This window comes from Pristis pectinata, chromosome 22 (assembly GCF_009764475.1).
Source record: "Pristis pectinata isolate sPriPec2 chromosome 22, sPriPec2.1.pri, whole genome shotgun sequence".
Classification (NCBI taxonomy): domain Eukaryota; kingdom Metazoa; phylum Chordata; class Chondrichthyes; order Rhinopristiformes; family Pristidae; genus Pristis; species Pristis pectinata.
In genome coordinates this window covers 26,671,954-26,693,919 of record NC_067426.1, presented here as the reverse complement: position 1 = coordinate 26,693,919, position 21,966 = coordinate 26,671,954, and the positions used below count along the sequence as shown (strand labels likewise).

At 39.8% G+C, this 21,966-nt stretch overlaps 1 protein-coding gene across 2 annotated transcripts in view; it reads left to right on the top strand.

Annotated features, from left to right (window-relative positions):
• Positions 1-21,966, top strand: part of angpt2b (angiopoietin 2b) — a 135,229-nt gene that overhangs the window by 103,855 nt on the left and 9,408 nt on the right. For both annotated transcript variants that reach the window (XM_052036372.1, XM_052036373.1), the window contains one exon: positions 14,380-14,510. In XM_052036372.1, coding sequence (XP_051892332.1) covers positions 14,380-14,510 — 131 coding nt within the window. The remainder of the gene's footprint in view (positions 1-14,379; positions 14,511-21,966) is intronic.

Here is a 21,966-nt window from a genome sequence, read left to right as displayed (position 1 = left end):
CAAAGGCAGAAATTTGGATCAACCCATCCTGTTTTTTGGCAATCGAATTGTAAGCACTTTCTCAAATTATCAATGGCATTAAAGTACCTATCTCTCTTTTTGTTGCTCTTTTGCATTATTGCAAAAATATGCAAAACAGAGCAAATCCAGAGTTGTAATTAACTGTTAAAAAATCAAAGCATAATGTTCTTTATGTGAATGCAAGTGGTATTTACAACAAAATGGATGAGTTGATAGCACAGATGGTAACATATGAGTATGATGTAAATGCTATTACAGAAATGTTGCAGGGTGACCAGAACTAGGTGCTCCATATTCCGGGGTATACACTCCTCCAAATTGGGAAGGGAGGTGGGGTGGCGTTTTTAGTCAAGGAAGGTACCAGAGCAGTGGTGAGTGATGTGGAATCAATTTAGCTTGAAATCATGTATAACAGGGAAAGGAAGATACCTATGGGAGTAATTTATACACAGCCAAAATACGACCTCTCAATCCATCAGCGCATAAATGGGGAAATATCAAGGGCAAGTTTGAAGGGAATTGCAATTATCATGGGAGATTTTAATCAACATATTAATTGGACAAACCAAACTGGCAAGGGTATCATAGAAGAAGAATTTGTGGAACGCATCAGCGATTGCTTTTTAGAGAAGTACATTGCAGAGCTTAACCAAGAACGGGCTCTTTTAGATTTGGTCTCATGTAATGAGGAAGGATTAATAAAGATTCTTGTAGTTAAGGATCCCCTCATGGGTAGTGACCACAATTTGATAGAATTCCAAATGCAGTTTGAGAACGAACACCATAGGTCCAGAACCAGCGTCTTCAATTTAAATCAAGACATTTATGTCCAAGGTGGACCGGGGAAACAAGTTAAAAGGCAGGTTAGTGGAGGAACAGTGGCAAATATTCAAACACTTAGTCTATAATGCTCAGTAATGTCCCAATCAAAAAGAGGAATTCCATGAGAAAGTGGCACAATTCGTGGTTAACAAAGGAGGTAAAGGATAATATTAAATTGAAATGGAGGGGATACAAAGTGACAAGGGCTAAAGGTAGACCAGAGGCCTGGGAAGTTTTTAGAATCTAGCAGTAGAATAACTAAAAAGCTCATAAGAAGGAAGAAAATGAAGTGCATGAGGTATAAAAAACAAAGAGTTAAAGTTTCTGTGGATATATAAACAGCAAGAGGGTGGCTAAGGTAAATGTGGGGCCTCCAGAGAATTAGTCTGGTGAATTAATAACCGCAAACAAGAAATAGCAGATATGTTGAACACATTTTTTGCATCAGTCTTCACTGTGAAAGACTTTGCCTATATCCTCAAGATATCAGAGAGGCTCCTTTCAAATAACATGGCCAGACTTACAAAGATCCCAATTACAAGGGTTAAAATATTGGGGAAACTCAGAAACCATAGAACATAGAACCATAGAACAATACAGCACAGAAAACAGGCCATTCGACCCTTCTAGTCTGTGCTGAAACGTTATTCCGCTAGTCCCACTTTCCTGCACCCAGTCCATAACCCTCCAGACCTCTCCCATTCATATATCTATCCAATTTATTCTTAAAGCTTAAGAGTGAGCCCACATTTACTACATCAGATGGCAGCCCGTTCCACACTCCCACCACTGTCTGAGTGAAGAAGTTCCCCCTAATGTTCCCCCTAAACCTTTCCCCTTTTACCCAAAGGCCATGTCCTCTCATACTTATCTCTCCTAATCTAGGTGGAAAGAGCCTACTCGCATGAACTCTGTCTATGCCTCTCATAATTTTGTAAACCTCTATCAAATCTCCCCTCATTCTTCTACACTCCAAGGAATAAAGTCCTAACCTGTTCAATCTTTCCCTGTAACTCAACTCCTGAAGACCCGGCAACATTCTAGTAAATCTTCTCTGCACTCTTTCAATCTTACAAATATCCTTCCTATAGTTAGGTGACCAGAACTGCACACAATACTCCAAATTTGGCCTCACCAGTGACTTATACAACCTTACAATAACATCCCAACTCCTATACTCAATACTTTGATTTATGAATGCCAGGATGCCAAAAGCCTTCTTTACAACCCTGTCTACCTGTGATGCCACTTTCAGGGAATTATGTATCTGAACTTCCAGATCCCTTTGTTCCTCTGCACTCCTCAGTGCTCTACCATTTACTGTGTATGTCCTACCTTGATTTGTCCTTCCAAAATGCAACACCTCACACTTGTCTGCATTAAATTCCATCTGCCATTTTCTGGCCCATTCTTCCAGTTGGTTCAGATCCCTCTGCAAGCTTTGAAATCATTCCTCGCTGTCCACTACGCCGCCAATCTTAGTGTCATCAGCAAACTTGCTGATCCAATTTACCACATTATCATCTACATCATTGATATAGACAACAAACAACAATGGCCCCAGCACAGATCCCTGAGGCACACCACTAGTCACAGGCCTCCAGTCTGAGAAACAATCGTCCACTACCACTCTCTGTCTTCTCCCACAGGGCCAATTTCGAATCCAGTTTACAACCTTTCCATGGATACCCATTGACTGAACCTTCTGAACTAACCTCCCATGTGGTACCTTGTCAAAGGGCTTACTAAAGTCCATGTAGACAACATCCACTGCCTTTCCTTCACTTACTTTCTTGGTAACCTCCTCAAAAAACTCTACAAGATTCGTTAAACACAATCTACCACACACAAAGCCATGCTGACTATCCTTAATCAGCCCTTGGCTGTCCAAATACTTGTATATCCGATCTCTCAGAACACCTTCCAATAATTTACCTACTACTGATGTCAGGCTCACCGGCCTGTAATTACCTGGTTTACTTTTAGAACCTTTTCTAAACAACGGAACAACATGAGCTACCCTCCAGTCCTCTGGCACCGCACCCGTGTCTAAGGACATTTTAAATATATCTGCCAGGGCCCCTGCAATTTCTACACCAGTCTCGCTCAAGGTCCGAGGAAATATCTTGTCAGGCCCGGGGGATTTATCTACGTTTATTCGCTATAAAGCATCAAGCACCTCCTCCTCTTTAACCTCTATATGTTCCATGACCCTACTGCTTTTTTCCCTTCCTACCATATCCACTATGCCCGTTTCCTGAGTAAATACTGATGCAAAAAAGCTGTTTAAGATCTCCCCCATCTCCTGAGGCTCCACACATAGACGTCCACTCTGATCTTCTAGGGGACCAATTTTGTCCCTTACTATCCTTTAACTCTTCATATACCTGTAGAAACCCTTTGGGTTTACCTTCACATTATCTGCCAAAGCAGCCTCATGTCGTCTTTTTGCCTTCCTGATTTTCTTTTTTAGTATTTTCTTACATTTTCTATACTCTTCAAGTACCTCATTTGTTCCTAGTTGCCTATACCCGCTATACACCTCTCTTTTTTTCCTGACCAGAGCACCAATACCTTTTGAAAACCAAGGTTCCCTATGCTTGTTAACTTTGCCTTTAATCCTGGCAGGAGCATGCAAACTCTGCACTCTCAAAATTTTGCCTTTGAAGCCCTTCTACTTACTGAACACATCCTTGCCAGAAAACAACTTATCCCAATCCACTTTTCCTAGATCCTTTCTCATTTCCACAAAATTGGCCTTTCTCCAATTTAGAACCTCAACCCGAGGACCAGACCTGTCCTTATCCATAATTAACTTGAAACTAATGACATTATGGTCACTGGACCCAAAATGCTCACCTACGCATACTTCTGTCACCTGACCTGTCTTGTTCCCTAATAAGAGATCAAGTATTGCATTCTCTCTCATTGGTACCTCTATATATTGATTTAGAAAACTTTCCTGAACACATTTGACAAATTCTAAGTCATCCAGCCCTTTCACAGCGTGGGAGTCCCAGTCAATATGTGGAAAGTTAAAATCCCCTACTATTACAACTTTCTGTTTCTTACATCGGTCTGCTATCTCACGACAGATTTGTTCCTCCAATTCTCTCTGACTATTGGGCAGTCTATAATACAACCCTATTAGTGTGGCCACACTTTTCCTGTTCCTCAGCTCCACCCATATGGCCTCTGTAGACGAGCCCTCCTGGCTGTCCTGTCTATGCACAGCTGTGATATTTTCCCTGACTAGTAATGCCACTCCTCCCCCTTTCATCCCTCCCCCTCTATCACGTCTGAAACAATGGAATCCTGGAACATTAAGCTGCCAGTCCTGCCCCTTCTGCAACCAGGTCTCACTAATAGCAATAATGTCGGAATCCCACATGCCAATCCACGCCCTAAGCTCATCTGCCTTACCTACAATACTCCTTGCATTGAAATAGATGCACCTTAGAACATTTCCATCACGTACAAACCTTTTGTTTCTGTCTATACCTGCAGTCCTCGCATGTCCATTATCTTCCTCCACCTCACTATCTGCTGTAACATTCCGGTTCTCCTCCCCCTGCAAATCTAGTTTAAACCCCCCAGAGCAGCACTAGCAAACCTACCCGCAAGTATGTTAGTCCCCCTCCAGTTCAGGTGCAAACCATCCCGTCTGAACAGGTCCCACCTTCCCTGGAACAAGGCCCAATTGTCTAGGAACATGAAGCCCTCCCTCCTGCACCATCTCCTTAGCCATGTATTTAGCTGCATGATCCTCCTATTTCTAGCCTCACGAGCACGTGGCACGGGTAGCAATCCTGAGATTGCAACCCTGGAGGTCCTGTCCTTCAACTTTGCACCTAATTCTCTAAATTATCTCTGCAGGACCTCCTCCTCCTTCCTATCCACATCATTGGTCCCTACATGGACCACGACATCTGGCTGTTCACCCTCCCTCCTAAGAGTATCGAGAACTTGATCCGAGATATCGCAGACCCTGGCACCAGGGAGGCAACAGACCATCGGGGATTCTCGATCTCTCCCACAGAACCTCCTATCTGTCCCCCATCTATTGAATCCTGGGGTTAAAAGCAGACAAATCGCCAGGACCCAATGGATTTCACGTTGGGGTTTGAAAGGAAGTGGCTGCAGAGATAGTGGACCCATTGGTTGAAATATTTCATATCTCGCTAAACTACAGGAAAATACTAGAAGATTGAAAAACAGCCAATGTGACTCCTTTATTTATAAAAGGAGAAAGGAAGGAGGCAGGGAATTACAGGCCAGTTAGTTTAAAAACTAATATTGGCAAGATGCTAGAATCAATAAGCAAGGAGAAAATAGCTAATCATTTAAGAAATCTGAATATAATTAAATCTGGACTACATGGTTTTATGGAAGGTAAATCATGTTTGACAAATTTGCTTGAATTCTTTGAGGATGTAACAAGGAGAGTTAATAGAAGGGAAGCTGTATATGTAGTGTATTTAGGTTTCCAAAAGATATTTGATGAGGTGCCACATAGGAGGCTGGTGTATAAATTAAAAGCCCATGGTATTGCAGGAAGTATGTTAGAATGCATTGAAAACTGGCTGTCTCATGGAAAACAGAGAGTTAGATTAAATGGATTCTTTTCAGACTGGAAGGAGGTAACTAATAAAGTACGATGGGGATCAGCTCTTAGCCTGTAATTGTTCACTATTTACATTAATGATCTGGAGGAAGGAACAGCATGTAAGGTTTCCAACTTTGCCACTGATAAGAAATAGGTGGAAGGGTATGTTGTGATAAAGACACTGTGATTCTGAAATGGGATAGAGATAGATTAAGTGAGTGGACAAAAGACTGGCAAATGGAGTTTAATTGTTGGAAGGGAGAAGTGTGAGGTCACAAGTTGATGATTACTGATATGATGACCTAATAAGGTTTTATGTTCAGTCTGTAGATTGTTTTGTTCAGTGATGCAAGACTGTCACTGCCAGCTGTGAATATATTTTCAATTGATTTTGAGGCTTTAGAGCCGAACATCAGATTCAAGAAATATTGCTGATTGGTGAACAACCCTGTCACCCAGACAAACCAATGCAAAGTAACTGGTCACTTTGCCATTCTTTGTAATACAATGATGTCACCTATAAGTTATTGAAGTGCAACTGCGAAGTGTTCTGAGCAGACAGGAGACCCACAGTAGGAGTTTATTCCTGAAGCCTGCAGATCCCTATCACAGAGAACAGTGTTGTTTAAATATGACCAACATTGTTCTCAGAGACAACCATAAATCCTGAAAAATTGCACAGAGGGTTTTTATCAAAACATCATCCAGCAGATTTTCAAAGAACACAACAAAGGGACATTGGGAATAGGAGGTCCTGGGGAATCTATTGTGGGGTTTTCATATTGCTTGGTCAACTTTCCCATGCTTTGAGCTCCACCGGGTTTCAATTTTCATCTCATTGTGAAGAGATTGTTCCAAAATACAATAATCCCTTTGGCCTAAGTTATATATATGTGATCCAAATAATATTAACCAACGGAACAAATCTAGGATAATACCATTTCCAATTTCATTTATTCTTTTGTGTTTTGTTCCTCCAGTCCTTCAACTAGTGGCAACTAGGCTTAAAGAAAACAAACCTTTTGGTCAGTGCTACCATTTTCTTACAAGTAGGTCTTTCGGCCCATTGAGATGATGCCACCTCTCAGAACAATCCTGTCAATCCCATTCTCCCACTTATTTCTATGCTACCTCTTCTCTCATGCACACCCATCAACTCCCTCTGATTCTCCTGCCACCTTCTTTAGGGACAATTTAAAGAAGCAAATTAACCTACCAGCATGACTTTGGAATGTGGGAGAAAACCAGGACACCTGGGAGAAGCCTGCAAGGTCTAGCAAAAATATGCAAACTCCAGACAGGCAGCACCTGAGATTGGGATCAAACCCGGATCACTGGAGATGTGTGGCAGCAGGACTGACTACTCCACCTACTGATTTGTCAAAAGTAAATTACACATCATATTTGTTGTATCATTTTGGAACCATTTTAGATAATTGAAGCAAAAGAGATGGCAAAAGACTTATAAAAATTGCTATGATTCTTGGAAAATATCCACCCATTGGTTTACGCAACCCATCCTAGTGAGGATATAAGGGAATCCAGAAAAAATAAAACTAGCAATTTATGTACATTAAGAACAAAACATTCTCAACACATTGAGTCTCAGAGTTGACATGTCCTTTCATTAGGCAGCACTTCCCCAGTCCCCATCAATGGCACCAGGAACTGATGATCGACTGAAAGAGGGAAGTTTTGCAATGAGGCTACACAAGAGGAAGATCAGGAAAACGAACAAAAAAGTCCTACGTAATTTTGTTCTGATCTGACCTACTGTAGCTTAAATATCCTGTAGGAGTCAGTTGCTATGAATTTGTCAAATTTGGATTAAGTACCTTAACATCCAAAATAATAAGTATCTTGCTGGCTTCATTTATATTGCAGTGGCATTTTCAGCTTGGTCCATATACCTTTGCATAGATGCACATGTGTATACTATTTATTCATATATTACATATATCAGGTGTAAAACAAGGCATGAGATCTTTATGTATATGTATTCTCCAGGAGGTGGAATGAAAGACCAGAGATACAATGTTCTGACAACATTGAAACAGACAATAATGGTTATGTAGGAATGATTGCAAATCAGCAATCAACAAAACAGTAATCTCATTAGTAATAACAGATGTAACAAACTGGGAAATACCCTTGAAACCTCAGCAGCCATCTATCTTTAAAATGTGTTCCATCTAAATCAGGGCTTTAATTACTTCAATCTTTTGAGTATGCTTTTGATGAGAATTGAAGTATATATTGCAGAATTAACGGATGTGTCATGATAATAATATGTTTTATCCACTGATGATTAATGGTGCTATCATTACCTAGTACTAATAATCTTTACCTGTGTTCTCAAAGTGAATAATTATGTATTGTAGCATACATTCAAGAAAGAACATTTTTTAAATATTCTTCTGTGGGATATGGCTGTCTCTGGCAAGGCAATTTATCACCATTCCCCAATTGCCCTTGAGGTAGTAGTGAACCATGTTCTTGAATTGTTGTAGTCTGTGGGTTGATGGTTGTTCAGCACTGCTGTAGGGTAGAGAATTTCAGAACTGTGATCCAGTGACACAGAAGGAAAGTTCCGTCGGGATTGTGCATTGTCACTGCCTTGTCCATGTAGATGGTAAGTGTTGTAGATTTGGAATTTGCTGCTGTAGAAGCCTTGGTAATTTGCATCTTATCGACAGTACACACTGCATCCACAATGTCCCAGGAGTGGAACAACAAATGTGTGAGTATGTGGGTAGGACACCAATTAGGCAGACTGTTTTGTCCTCAGTCATGTTCAGATAACTACACTCATCCCAAACAAAGGGAGACTGTTATCATCTTATATCTGTGAGACATGAATGCTACCTGTCACAGTAAGATACAAACCTGAACAGAGAATACTTCATTATCTGAGGAGTTACAATTGGAATTGAACTCTACAATCATCTTTGAATATCCCCATGTTTGACTTCATGATTAAAGCATCTGAAAGTGGTTGGACCTTCATTGTCCTAAGGAACTCCTGTTATAATGCTTTGAGATTTCGGATAATCAAAAACCTCCCTAGTGCCACAAATGTCGCCTTGATGTCAGTGGTAGTCATTCTAACCACACCTCTGGAAGTTTAATTACATGAGGGAATTTATGTAAATTCAATTTATGATTGAATTCATGTAGATTTTTTTCACCTGTTCCTTTGGTGATGGTGATTTAGTAAAGATTTCTCTGACATTAAATGTTGAGAATTATATTTCTGCTACTTAAATGTTTGGACAGTTTCCAAAGTTTGTAATCTTTTGACAATGCTTTTTCTTGTACACCTGCTTCAAAAGACCAATTATTTCCAGGATTTTCTCTTTAATCCAAGTTGGACAAAATCTTCTGCTAAAATGGTGACAAGTCAACACAGTGCTTCCGGATTTGAGCTCCGTTAGAGTGTGGAAGTTCAGGATTGTGGCCCACAGCTGATTAGCTGGGATATTCCGACTGTGCTCTGACACTGGACTCCTTGAGGAGTTTAATGGTCGAGGGCAGGCTTCTGGAAATTCTGCCTGAATCTGCACCTGGTTACATCAAGTGCAGATCAGTGACTCCATTCACTTAAGTAGAAAGGGAGATTGCAAAGGACAAGAGTAAGTTATAAGTTATTTGCATTTTTAATTGTTTCTATGGGTATTGATCTACTTAAAAAGTTGTGCATTTTAAGTGTTTTAATACATAAAATCTCTAGTGTGTCTAATTTTTAATGTCCATACATGTGGCAGTTGGAGCTGTCAAGCTCTTTGACAGTTTTGACAGCTAGCTCAGCCTGGACATGCAGGTTAATTGCCCCTCAAGACATTTCAGTGGGAGTGCCCAATTGATAAAGTCCCGAACTGCTCAGGGCCTTGTTGATCAGCTTGGATCCAACTGCTAACTCCAGCTGAAGAGGAGATGGAGGGGAGCCACACCAGAGATGTTTTGTGCATAGGCACCCAGGGGCCACAGGCAGCGAGCAACTGCATGGAACTTTCATCTCTCCTTAACCTCTGTAGATTTCAGATTCTCTAGTAGATTTCTCTGTAGATTTCAGATTCTCTTGCCAACTTCAGATTCTATTCCCTGTGCAGCTTGTATAGTCAGAAGTCCAATTCATATCCTGTGGTTCCAATGCCATTGGACTAGAATTGTATATTAATGTGGGTGCAATCTGATTCTTTGACAACTATGCCTTGTGGTGATTTGCTAAATTAATTAGATTTTTAGAAATTGCATGTTCAAGAAGGCATTTACAAACATTTGAATTTCATTTTCTGGAGTTTTCTTCCAATCCTCCTACTCCATTTTATTTAAGACTTTATACCTATTAATTTGTTGGTTAAGTTTTCTTACTCAACATCCGCTTTTAATTAATTTCAGAGTCTCCTGATTTAATACCACAACACCATCAAAAGTAACTGAGAAGTAACAATGAAGGATCGTATCTTGCTTCTGTATTCTGCTCACGAACTATAATACAGTTGTAGTGTGTAAAAGTGAGCTTGATAAATATCTGAAAGGGAATAATTTGTAGGGTTATAGGGAAGAGGTGGGAGAGTGAGACTAGCTGAATTCCTCTTCCTTTGAGGTGGTGGAGACTCAAGAGGCTAGAGGCCTCCTTTCTTGCTGTAACCATTGTGATTCTCTGAAAGTCTGACCCTCCTCTTTCCTTCTTCCCACCTCTGCCCATTTACTGACTTGAGTATTGCCCGTTCATGCTGAAAAAAGGCTTTACTCGGGTTAGAAATTCTAATTTCCTATGACTTCCTTGGTTTGGATCTTCTCTTTTGTCTCCCTTTAGTTCTTTGGATCTCTTCAGTCCTGGAGTGGGATTGTCAGACCGTCCTACATGTAGTCAGCTCTGTTACTTCACCATCTTCCTCACATTGCTGCCTTAAGAAACAGCACTGGTCAATAACTATTAACTTCACATCCGAGATTAATGATCTAACCGAAGTGAATAAAACTCACATTTCCTATAGAATGCCACATTGGATTCAGTCGCTCCGATAGTAGTCCAATACTCGAGTATTGTAGGTGAAAGGCAGCATTGCCATAAAGCAAGTTGATTACAAATATAAAATAAAATACTGATTTGATTCTATGTCTATATAATGAGAAATAAAATGAGGAAACTGGAGAACTCTCCAGCAGATGTGTGCACATCATTCTTGGTGTGTTAATAAATACACCCAAGTCAATGACCTCGAGTGCTGCATCTGTTTCACAGCTGGTGAAATGTTATATATTCTCAGCATCTTTTCACATAAGTAATTAATGCATACAATTCATTTTGTGGTTAATACCAAGCATAGAAAAGTAGAGAACAAGTGGACTGTTGAAGGCAGAGTTTATTCATTGGCTTAGGTCACACAATCAACTCTGTGTAGAGGCAAATGTTTATTTTCTTTTAGATATTCTATCAAGCCAGAATAATAATTCCAGATTTATCAGTGTACAGGTGACATTCCAGTGATTTATTAATATGTTTTGTGTCATTAATAGAAGAGACAAAGATCAGAACAATGAATTTGCTACATTCTGTATAGCCTACAATGTCCTGTCATAAAATAAACAATTCCTCAGTCACAAATAGCACATGTGCAATACAGTGGCCTTAGTGTGCAGTATCCACTTCTGATACTGGAACTAAATGTCCAGTACTTAGTTCTGGATTTTGGAACTAAATTTAGAAAGTTGTGTCCAATGCATGTCATTTTCAGTCTTCTCCTCTTCCCCATATACTAAGTTATATATTAACTCCTTTCAGTCCTATCTGGTTTATATGTGTCTTCGTTAAGTTTTATAACGTGTTTCCATTTTAAAAAAACTGCGTGTGATGGAAAACTACACTGTAACTCCTCAGTTTTTAATTTCAAGCTTTTACAATGCAGACTGGTGCAGCTGGTAGGGTCACTGCCTCAAAGTGCCAGAGACTCAAGTTCAGCCCAGACCTTAGGTGCTGTGTGGATCTTGCATGTTCCCCCGTGACCTGATGGGTTTCCTTCAGGTGCTCCAGTTTCCTCCCACCTCACAAAGACATGTAGGTGGGTCGGTTAATTAGCCTCTGTAAATTTCCCTAAGTGTGTAGGTGAGTGGTAAAATCTAAGGGAAGCTGATGACCATGTGGGGAGAATAAAAATAGGATTAATATAGGTCAGTGTAAGTGGGTGGTAATAGGTGGTATGGACTCACTGCCAAAGGGCCTATTTCTGTGCTGTATTACTCCAAATATTTCTAAAGAGATCTCTCATTCATTTATTTTTGTGACAGACCCAGCTAAAAGAAGTATTTTGATAATTGGTGCACTTGAAAGTGTTGCAAACGCCAAGAAAATATTGAGGTGAATTTTCAACTATCTGCTGCCCACTACAAACACCAATTACTGTCATTGTTTTAACTTAACTGTTGTTACTGATGCAACTTTCTGTGGAATTTATGACCTTGGATAATACTGAGCCATGTATCTTCAAGTTTCCCTCTTAGTCACTTCCTTCCAAAGATGAGGAGCCCAACACCCAATAATTTGCATTTGGTTGGTAGTTGCGAACACGCAGTACATTACGGAGAACAATGCACAGCCAGAATTTGATTCCATTGAAGTTAATATTGCATTCTTGATGCTTCCAACCAAGGCTGAATTTCCAGTAGTAGCTTTCACTGTGTACTGTCACTGTCTGACAAACATGTAAAGGCTCTGTGCTGTGCACTATTCCCAACATTCATTCCAATAACTTTTCCATTGATAAAATAACATGATGGGCCTGACGATGTCGATCATCTTTCAGGCCTTGCAATTGCCACCCACACTGACCATGTGGCCATTCCAAACTCTTGCAACCATACTGCTCCAAATGTCACCACATCCCTCCTACAGGGAACAGAGGGCCGTGAGCAGCAATTTAGCTGCTGGCCATATGAACTACGGTCCTGACCATGGACTGCCATGATGGCCTTCTGACTGGCTTCTAAATGCCTCAATGACCAGAAGATACTTCGCAGCAGCTGGACAAAAATTATAACTTTATAATTTTTAATTTATTATGAAAAATTTAAAAACAAAAGGTAATAGAAGCACATGTTGGTACTCTTAATTAATTACAAGCATAAACATACACAGAAGTAAAGAAATATTAAAGAAAATCTCACTTGATCATAAATTTTAAATGGAGTTGGAAACCCCATTCAGATGAATGGTTGCAATAGAAGTGCTAACGGTAGCTGGCAAAAAGCTAAGGTTCCAGATACAGAGTATATCGGCCTCGCCAGCTCAGTAAGTTGCAGTATTTCTCAGGACACAATGTGAGTCCAGGGATGGGGAAAGAGGTCAGGTGTCAAATTAAGAGCACAGGTGTAGAAGTCTCTGACCCATTGCTGCCTACTCTGCAGCTAACCAGCTGTTCTACATTCCTACCCAATGACCGGAAAATTCCAAATGAAACAACATACGGGCATTCCAATAAACTTAGATTTTGATAGCTTCTTTCATGTTAAAAATACATTCCTGAAATCCTTAATGATTGACGTCAACTCAACTGAGATGTTAACAACATCTAGTTGAGAATAAATGAATTGTTTTTAGAAGGAAATTATTGAGCAACTGGAATGACTTAGCACAAAATCGTGAAGTGTGGTTCAAAATGGATTCATAGCAACATAAGAGCAGGAAGAAACCTTGGCCTTAATGTTTTGCAGAGTTCTGCAAGGAAAGCTGCCACATCAGATCAGAACAATGGCAACTGAAACATGAAACTCGCAAATAGGCAAGAAATATCTTCACGGCTCGGAACTAATTGGTTCTCATGCAAGGTCCATTATTAGGTCAGAGTGGGAGACAAAGGAAAGGTGAAAGATTTCCCTTGGAAACACATCATCCCAGTTCTTCTGAACATTGACTTATAGTCAGGAACACAGGGCAAATGTTACAACTTACAGATAATAAGTGAGTTTGAGAGTGTGGTTGCTGGTTGTACAGGATCAGCCAGAGGCCTGAAAGATAAAGTTGAACAATCTCACAGATCAGAGCAGTGGCATGTTGATTCAAAATAGTGAAGGGCAAGATAATGGATATCAAAGTTATATTTGTAAATGCTGTGAGCACATTGAAGTGTGAAGCTGAATAAAATCTAGGATTTTTTGTGGGGCATCAAGTTATCTGAGACCTTGTTGAGCGAAGGACCAAACTTTATAATTTCTTAATCACTGAGATTTAAAAACTGAGGAACAAAATAGGAAGAATGAGGAAGGTGTAGAATCCAAAAGAAAATAAATAAAACCGAGAAAAAGGACACAGAGAAAGAGAATGCAAGCAGGAAAAAAATGGTATTTTGCAAATCTCCAAAAACAATTCACAACCTGCAGAAATGAGGTTCTAACTTTTAAAGTTTTCACTTTCTGGGCCAGAGTAGTTGATTAGCAGTCACAGGACTCGATGACTGCAACAATTGTTATGCTGATAAAAAGATACTAACATAGTTAATTGCTAAATTTAATTCTCTGTGGTAAACTTGCTGAGGAATTAATGTGCAAATCCAGAAAAATGTAACACTTCAAAATCACAGGCAGGCAAAGAGCCAGTTTTACAAAGTTAATGACAGAACCGTGCAAATCAATTGGCAACTTCTGCAATTTCACTATTAATTGGGTGTTTCTTCCTCATCAGAAATTGTTGGCGGGCCTATACACAAATTCAGAAAAAATTTCTGAACAATCTCGCCCCATAATTAAGTCAATACATTCCCTGGGATGGCCATTGTGTGTAAATGTCAGCTTTATTTTGGCCTGGTCATAATAATACATTTCTTTTTCCTTCATTTGTTGAACAGCAAATGCCAAAGGAAGCATTTTACTCAGCCAAAGGGCAGGCTAGTGATTGCTTGCATTCCTTCAGTTCTCTGCTGTTTATCTCACAGGATCCACATAAAGGGTTACAGTGGAACAGCCGGGAGAACCAGCAGTTTCAGCCCCTCTGGTACACAATTCAGCACCAAGGACGTCGACAATGATGAATGTGGCTGCAAATGCTCCCAGATGGCGTCTGGAGGTAAGACAGAAGAGTTTCATTTTCCAGCTATCTGTTGTTCGTACTGGGAAACTGCTTTCAAAACATTGCAATTTCTTCAGTCTGACCTCCAGTTTTCAGACAAAAAAGGGACCGGAGGAGGAATGTCACAGTAACAATGTTCAAAAAAGAGCATGCAAAAAATTTACAATGTAAAACCTTCAATGTCAAATGTTTGTGTCTGTCTCTTTTTCACCCATCTCATCACTTATATTTCAAACCACTGTTTTTTTTTATTCTTGACCTCACATTTATCAGCATAAGGAGTATCTATTGACAGATTTTATTTTCATCTATAATGTAGCAAGAAATTCTTGGTCAAATGTAACTCAATATAAACTAAGAGTAAGAATTAAAAAAATACACCAGTAGAGCACTTCATGCACATTGTGGATACCCCTTACCACACCCAAATGATAATTTCATTTTCCACAATGACCTTCATTATTTGTCTGGGATTCTTTAGTCTCAAATCATGGTTGCTTTAATACTACAAACATCATGCTCGTAAGCAACAAGTGGATAATTGGCCAAGTTCATTTCACTCTGGGCCTTGCATCTGTTTCCACTAAAGAAAATAATGCTGCGAATGTCACAATAAAGGAAGAGGTCATGGAGAAATTGGAGAGAATAACAGCATATAAAGAAGACGTATTTGACAGTTTGGCAGTACTCAAGGTAGAACAATAGTGTCTGAATTGCAGAGCCGGGGTGGGGGTACGTGGTGGTTGTAAGAGTGAAAAGTTCAGAGACTGTTCACAATCCATTAATAAAAGAAAGATGCCAAAAGGTTGGTGGGTTGCAGATGTTCCATTGTTATTCAGACAAAACTAAAAGGATAAACCTGGCAGCTGGAAGCATGTCAACCTAGAGAGAAACTTCGAGAAACAATTACTGTAAAATTCAGATGCTTTCTAGATGTTTCCTGGGCAATACGTGCTCCTTTGGCTCCAATTGTTGTCTGAAACCCACACATGTTGTACACATTTTGCCAGTCATCACATTAGGAAAGCTATGAGGACGCACAACACTCTCGCATGCTGAAGCTCCATGGATTTGGCAAATCATGAAGTCAATCAAAGTTCAACACTGATTTGGCCCCTTTATTGCCAAATTGGATCTCAGTGAAACAGCTCGTGCTACATGTGCTGATTTGGCATTTAGCAGTGTCTGAAGAATATCCTCATCAGTGTCCCACACCCCCACCCAAACATCCATGTAATTTAAAGGGATCAACAATTATTTGCAGATTATTGGCTGATTGATTTATAAGATGTTGATGTTTCCAGACTTCATGGCAGTTTGTAGACTCCACAGGAGGGATGGTTGTGTCTCTTCATTTCCAAGTCTTCTTCCTTAGTTACAATGCACTGCAGGAGACCGTTCAGCCCATCGTGTCCATATCAGCTCCAAGTGGAACAATTCCATTCTCTCTCTCTCAAAAGCCCTGCAACTTATTCTCTCTCAGTTGCCCATTAACTTCTTTTTGGTTCTTTTGCCCTTGCCAACACTAAGGGGTAACTTACATAACAAATTAGTCTACCTGTACAGCCGTGGAACGTGGGACGAAACCCACATTGTGACAAGGAAAGCTCCCGATGTCAGGATTGAACTTGGGTCCCTGGAACTGCAAGGCAGCAGATCTAACTGCTGCACCACTGTTCCTCCCTTCACAAGAAAATGGTGCTTTCAGTATCATTCCTCCATGAATTGATCATGCAAGGCAGAATGAAGAGAAGGCAGACAGGCCAGAGCAATCTGCAAGAGGGAGGAGGAGGAGGAGGTGTGGGGGTGGTGACAGACTGCCCATAGGTGGATATCTCCAGCAAAGGGTTCCAGCAAAGAAAAACATCAAGAGAACTGAATGAGATAAGGATATCTGAACTTCGAATTATGCTACATGCTACAGCCACAACTGGAAGAAGCTTGCAATACACAACAGAGCAAGCTCCAATATCCATTGTGACCAACAGCACTGTACAGTCTTGTTACCTTAGTGGTTCAGTCTGTGCCAACAGCTGTAAAGCAGGGGGAGAGAGAGAGAGAGAGATGATCATCCTGTGCATTCATTGAAAACAATCTCAATTTCCCCATTCCACAACAACTCCCATCTTGCCTGTCTCCTGTTGAGAGCCACCACAGTGTCCATTTGATCAAAATTTCAGAGGAAGTCAATAAACATTGGCCTTGTCAAGGATGTTCACGCTCTGTAAATGAATACAAAAGAATCCTAAAATGATAATCGGAGAGGCATCCAATCTACAATTCTGTGCTAGGCTTATGCTTCAGTCCTGGAGATGAAAGGCCCATCTTATAATGTTCTCTGTGGCGATTTGATTCAGGAGTTCCATTACAAACAGCTTGACATTTGGGTTGATATTAATTTACTTTAAATTAAAATTGCACTTAATCCTACTTAAATATCTACTTCTAGCAAATGAATATGATTCATAAATGCAGAAATATTCTTTGGTTATAGTTAATTTTACACAATAGCTGAACATTTTAAATTCTTTACTGCATTAATAAATACTGGGGCTAGAATTTCCCAGAAACCAACTTTGCAGCTGCAATTTCACAGTCATTAATCTTTCAGTTCAGTGTGGACGTAATTGCATATCAATGATATCGAGCCTATTATCTGTCGGTGTCTGGTGTGACAGCTGCTGTAAGCACAGAAATGGAACAGGTTCCAATCCATAAACTTCACGGTATTCATTACAAAAACAAATACTTGAAATGATATCAAGATGGTAATCAAATCTCCAGATTCAAGCAGCTCCTGTTTTCCCATCAATCTGCTCAACCATTCCCTCATGTCCACCTGGGATGCCTTTGTCTCCAGAAGGATCCATGCTCCCTGCTTCCTTGCATAATCCCATTGGCATGGCTCCCTCCTTTACTCCTTCAAATCCCATCAACATTCAACTGAGTTTAAAAGCCACACAACCGGTTAACCTGTCCATCACAGGCTGGACGATTTTTGAGTACTATCAGGCTCCTCTAAAATAATCTGCTGACTTATATTACCTCGGAGAGAAAAGATTAGCACTTGTCCTCTTCTTCATTCCCAACGAATGTTCTAGGAATGGACAGTTTGCAGTCTTTGCCCTGAACATCTGAACCAGATTCTCCAACACAGAGACTGATTAATTCCATCTCTAACATCCCCTGGCCTCTGTCTCTGCTGGCCTCTGTGTCACTTAAACTCTCATGCATGCCTTCTCCACCTCTGGCAATAACCAATCTACAGTTTCCCTAACCAGTGTCACATCTTCCACCTTCTATAGTTTTTCTGTCCAGTGTCACATCTCCCACCTTCCACAGTTTCCCTGACCAGTGTCACATCTCCCACCTTGCATGAATTCCAAGACAATTGAAGCTCTGTTGACTGAAGTCGTTTGTCATCAGGTCCAACTTCCTGTTCACCCCTGTCCTTGCTAAAAAACACTGCTTCCTCTTATCCTAACACCTCTAACTCAAGATTCTCAAGCTCCTGTTTAAATCCTTCTCAGCCTCACCCGACTTTTAATAAACCTCTCCAGACCTTCCCCTCACATGTCAGAATTTTTATTACCTCTTGCTCAGCTTTCTGCCCCTATCCTCTTTTCATCCCACACTGGCAGCTATGCAATCAGCTCTCTAGACTGAATGATCTCAAATTCTTTGTTAAATTCTTTTATCTCTTCACTTCTTTCTCTCTTCCTTTGGGATCCTCTTTAAAACAGACCTTTTATCAAATCTTTGATTACTCCTTATAATTACATCTTCAGTTCAGAATCCATTTCTGTGAAGCCACTTGGGATATTTTTCTATATTAGAGGTACCAGATAACTGGAAATGAGTTTGATTTTTTGTGTTGCCTTTGAGCTTCTCAATTAGTTCTTATGTTTAATCAAAGGAGCCACCTCTCTACCTACTTTTTGGTGATAGAGTTATGTTCCTACCCAATGCAATTTTCAAAGGTACAGTTGATACTACCATACAGCATTTTTAGCAAGACTGACTGGAGAATGAACTTCAAGGTTAATTTGTTTTAAGTGACACAGATGTTTATAGTCATTATCTTGCAAAATTAATTTCCAATTAGCACACATACATTTGGCAGAAAATTTCCAATAACTTAGTGACATCACCTCTTAAATTCATATATTTTTTCTTTGAATCCTCCAGTATGGAATAGATTCCTTAATAATACATAAAACTCTGATATTCTGGGACACCTTGTTCTTTAGTGGTGTTGGATCAGCAAATCTTCTGGACTATTCCATGTCATTCAAATGAACACCTCAGCACATCATTAATTTACTTTTCTTTAGATGTTAGACAGTATTATAATAAATTTCCCTGTGAACCAGGTAAGCTTAAAGGGAGTGCAGGAAACAAGACTCTGGTCAGATGAAATAAGTGCAGGATCTCGAGACCTGGTGAGTTGAGTGGGAGTGCGGGAACCCGACCATCGACTAACCAAAAAGGGTGCGGGAACTGAGGCCGAGTGAATGGAAGAGAGTTTGGGAACTGAGGAAGCGTGGAAACTAGGGACCCAGTAACTGGAAATGAGTTTGGGTACTGGGGCCAAGAATTTGCCCCTGCTGGTTTCTATAGGATGTTATGAACTGACATTATCGAGTGCATTTGAGAATCAGCGTCAGATTTATTGTCACTGACAATGTAAAATTTGTGGTTTTGCGGCAGCAGTACAGTGCAAAGACATAAAATTACTATGAATTACAAAAATAAATAAATAGTGCAAAGAAAGGAATAACGAGGTTGAGTTCATGGGTTCATGGACCGTTCAGAAATTTGATGGCAGAGGGGAAGGAGCTGTTTCTGATGACCCTTACAATGTGACATAATGCATCAACACAGTCTTCTGTGATGTATTGAAGTTGGATAATGAGGAAGGGTTGGGTGATAAGGGAGATGAAAGCCCGCAACTCAATCTGTCTCAGCTTTTTTTTCTTTTTTTTCTTTTTTTTTCTGACTTTCAGAAACTATTAAAACTATTCAAGCTATTCAAACTATTGACAAGAACTTAATTTTATTTAGTTTTCTTTATAAAATTCGGACACACTTAAAAATATAAATACATTTAAACAATTCAACTCAAGTTAAAAGTAATTAATATTTACCTTGGTCCCTCACAGCCACTCCACTCAATTGATATCAATGGTGAAGCTGTCACTGAACCAGATCCAACCTGGTACATGTTGTTTGTGTGGGTTGTTGTGGAAAATTGCTTCAACTGCAAGCTCCCACATCAGCATTATAATGCATTCAATTTAAATAGCTGTCAAACTCCCAAAGTCACTGCCAGTTGTATGGGGTAATCTCAGCAGTTACTGTATGTGGGTAAATACTGATATTTCTATCCAACATTGACTGCAATTCCCTGAACTTGATTTCTTGTTTGTGTTTAATTTGGGAACACTAATTCCAAAACTCTAATCAAGTGAAGCCTTCTAAGTATTGAGAGACTTCATGATATCTGTGAGTGTTCCACATATGTCTTTATTCTGTCTTTGGGATTTGGTGTCAAAAGATTCCATGAATTTGTTATCGTTTTCAGTCTGTTTAGGAGTTGTGCAGGTATTATTGCCCAATGGAAATGCATTCTTAGTTGCAAGTAGAGACAGCTATGCATTGTATTCTGGTTCCAAAATTCAGTTTTATTGAAATCAATGGAACTCTATGTTCAGCAATACTTCATTGCACATTTCAAGCGAGAACAAATTTAATCCCAAATAAACCGGAAAATACTGAAAATACTCAGCAGGCCAGGCAAAACCTGTGGAGAGAGGGAAAGAGAGTGAACAGTCCAAGTTGATGTCCTTTCATTGTCCTCTTGCTGGTCACGTATGTATTGTCTGCAGCTATCCTCACATCAGGCTCCTTGACATTTCTGATCACCTGTTTGAGATTTATCAAAGTGTGAGAATATTAGGAAATTAGTTGAGTTATGGGACTGATGGGATTGCTCTGACAGACTGCAGATTCGTGATGGGCCAGATGGTCTCTTTCTATGTCATAAGAACATATGAAAAGTAATGAATAGAGCCAATATTATGTAGGCTAGCTTTGTCCTGCACTTGCATCAGTATGTCTTTGAAAGTCTTTTTTTGTCTGTAGTCATTATGTTTTTAAACAATCCCCTCAGTCTATCCATTTTACCTCTTCCTTCATAACCTTTTATTTACCCCGTTAAAAATTATACACCTGAGTGTTGGCCCTCAGCACCATTGAATCCCATTTCATATCAAAACTAATCATGTTATGGTCGCCATCACCTCGGGTGGCATGAGTTCCATTTTCTTTGTGCCGCCTGGGTCAGTTGCCATAATAAAGTTAAACTGAGAATTGGTCCTGGAGGCTCTTTGACACATTGGGTCATGAAGCAATCATGCATCACATTTACCACATCTAACTTTAAGCCACATGGACAATCACACTTTATTCTTGTTTAGTTGAAAACCACATATATACCCACCACTCAATAATCTCATCTCTTCATCAGGTACACAGACCTGCTTCCTATTTTGAGCATGTAATATGTATTGAAGCCAGATTGTATTAATTGTATCAGTTCTTCAATTTCATTTGGTACTCCTCCCCTTCACCTTCTATTTACTATGCAGTTTTATTTCTGACATTTCTTCACTCTTTTCTGAATATGTTCCATAATATTTCGTGTTATTGTAATTATAATTACAGTAGTAATATTTTCCATTAATGTGGTGAGCCACAGTTGTTATTTAAGAAGTAAGATTTTCATCTGTATAGTGTCTTTAATGAGCTTCAGGCTTCACAAAGCACATTAAAGTCAATGATAACCTATGCTGCTGTAGTGTAGAAAACACATCAGCTAATTTGTGCACATTGAGATTTTGCATCATCATTATTTACTCTTAAAAATCGAGTTCATGCATGGGGACAAACTAACCGAACTAATGTAAGAACATAAGAAAGAGGAGCAGGTGGAGGCCACTTGGCCCTTGAAGCCGACTCCATTATCATCCAGATCATGGCTGATCTTTCACTTCAGCTTCATTTTTCTGCACCTTCCCCTTATTCTGTGATTCCCTTCATATCCAGAAATCTATCAAACACTGTTTTTAAATGAACTCCATGACTGAGTCTCTGCTGACTGGGGCAGAGAATTCATGGAATCAACACCCTCTGCCTGAAGAAGTTTTGCCTTGTCTCAACCCTAAATGGTGTAGCTGTGACCCCTGCTTCCAGCCAAAGTGAAACAGCCTTCCTGTACTCAGCCCCGCAAACCCTGTAAGAATTTCATAAGTTTCAATGTGATCTCCTTTCATCGTTTCAAAGTGTAAAGAATACAGACCTTGATTACTCAGTCTCTCCTCATAACAGTAAACACCTCATCACTAGAACCAATATAGTGAATCTTCACCACACTCACTCAATGGCAAGTATA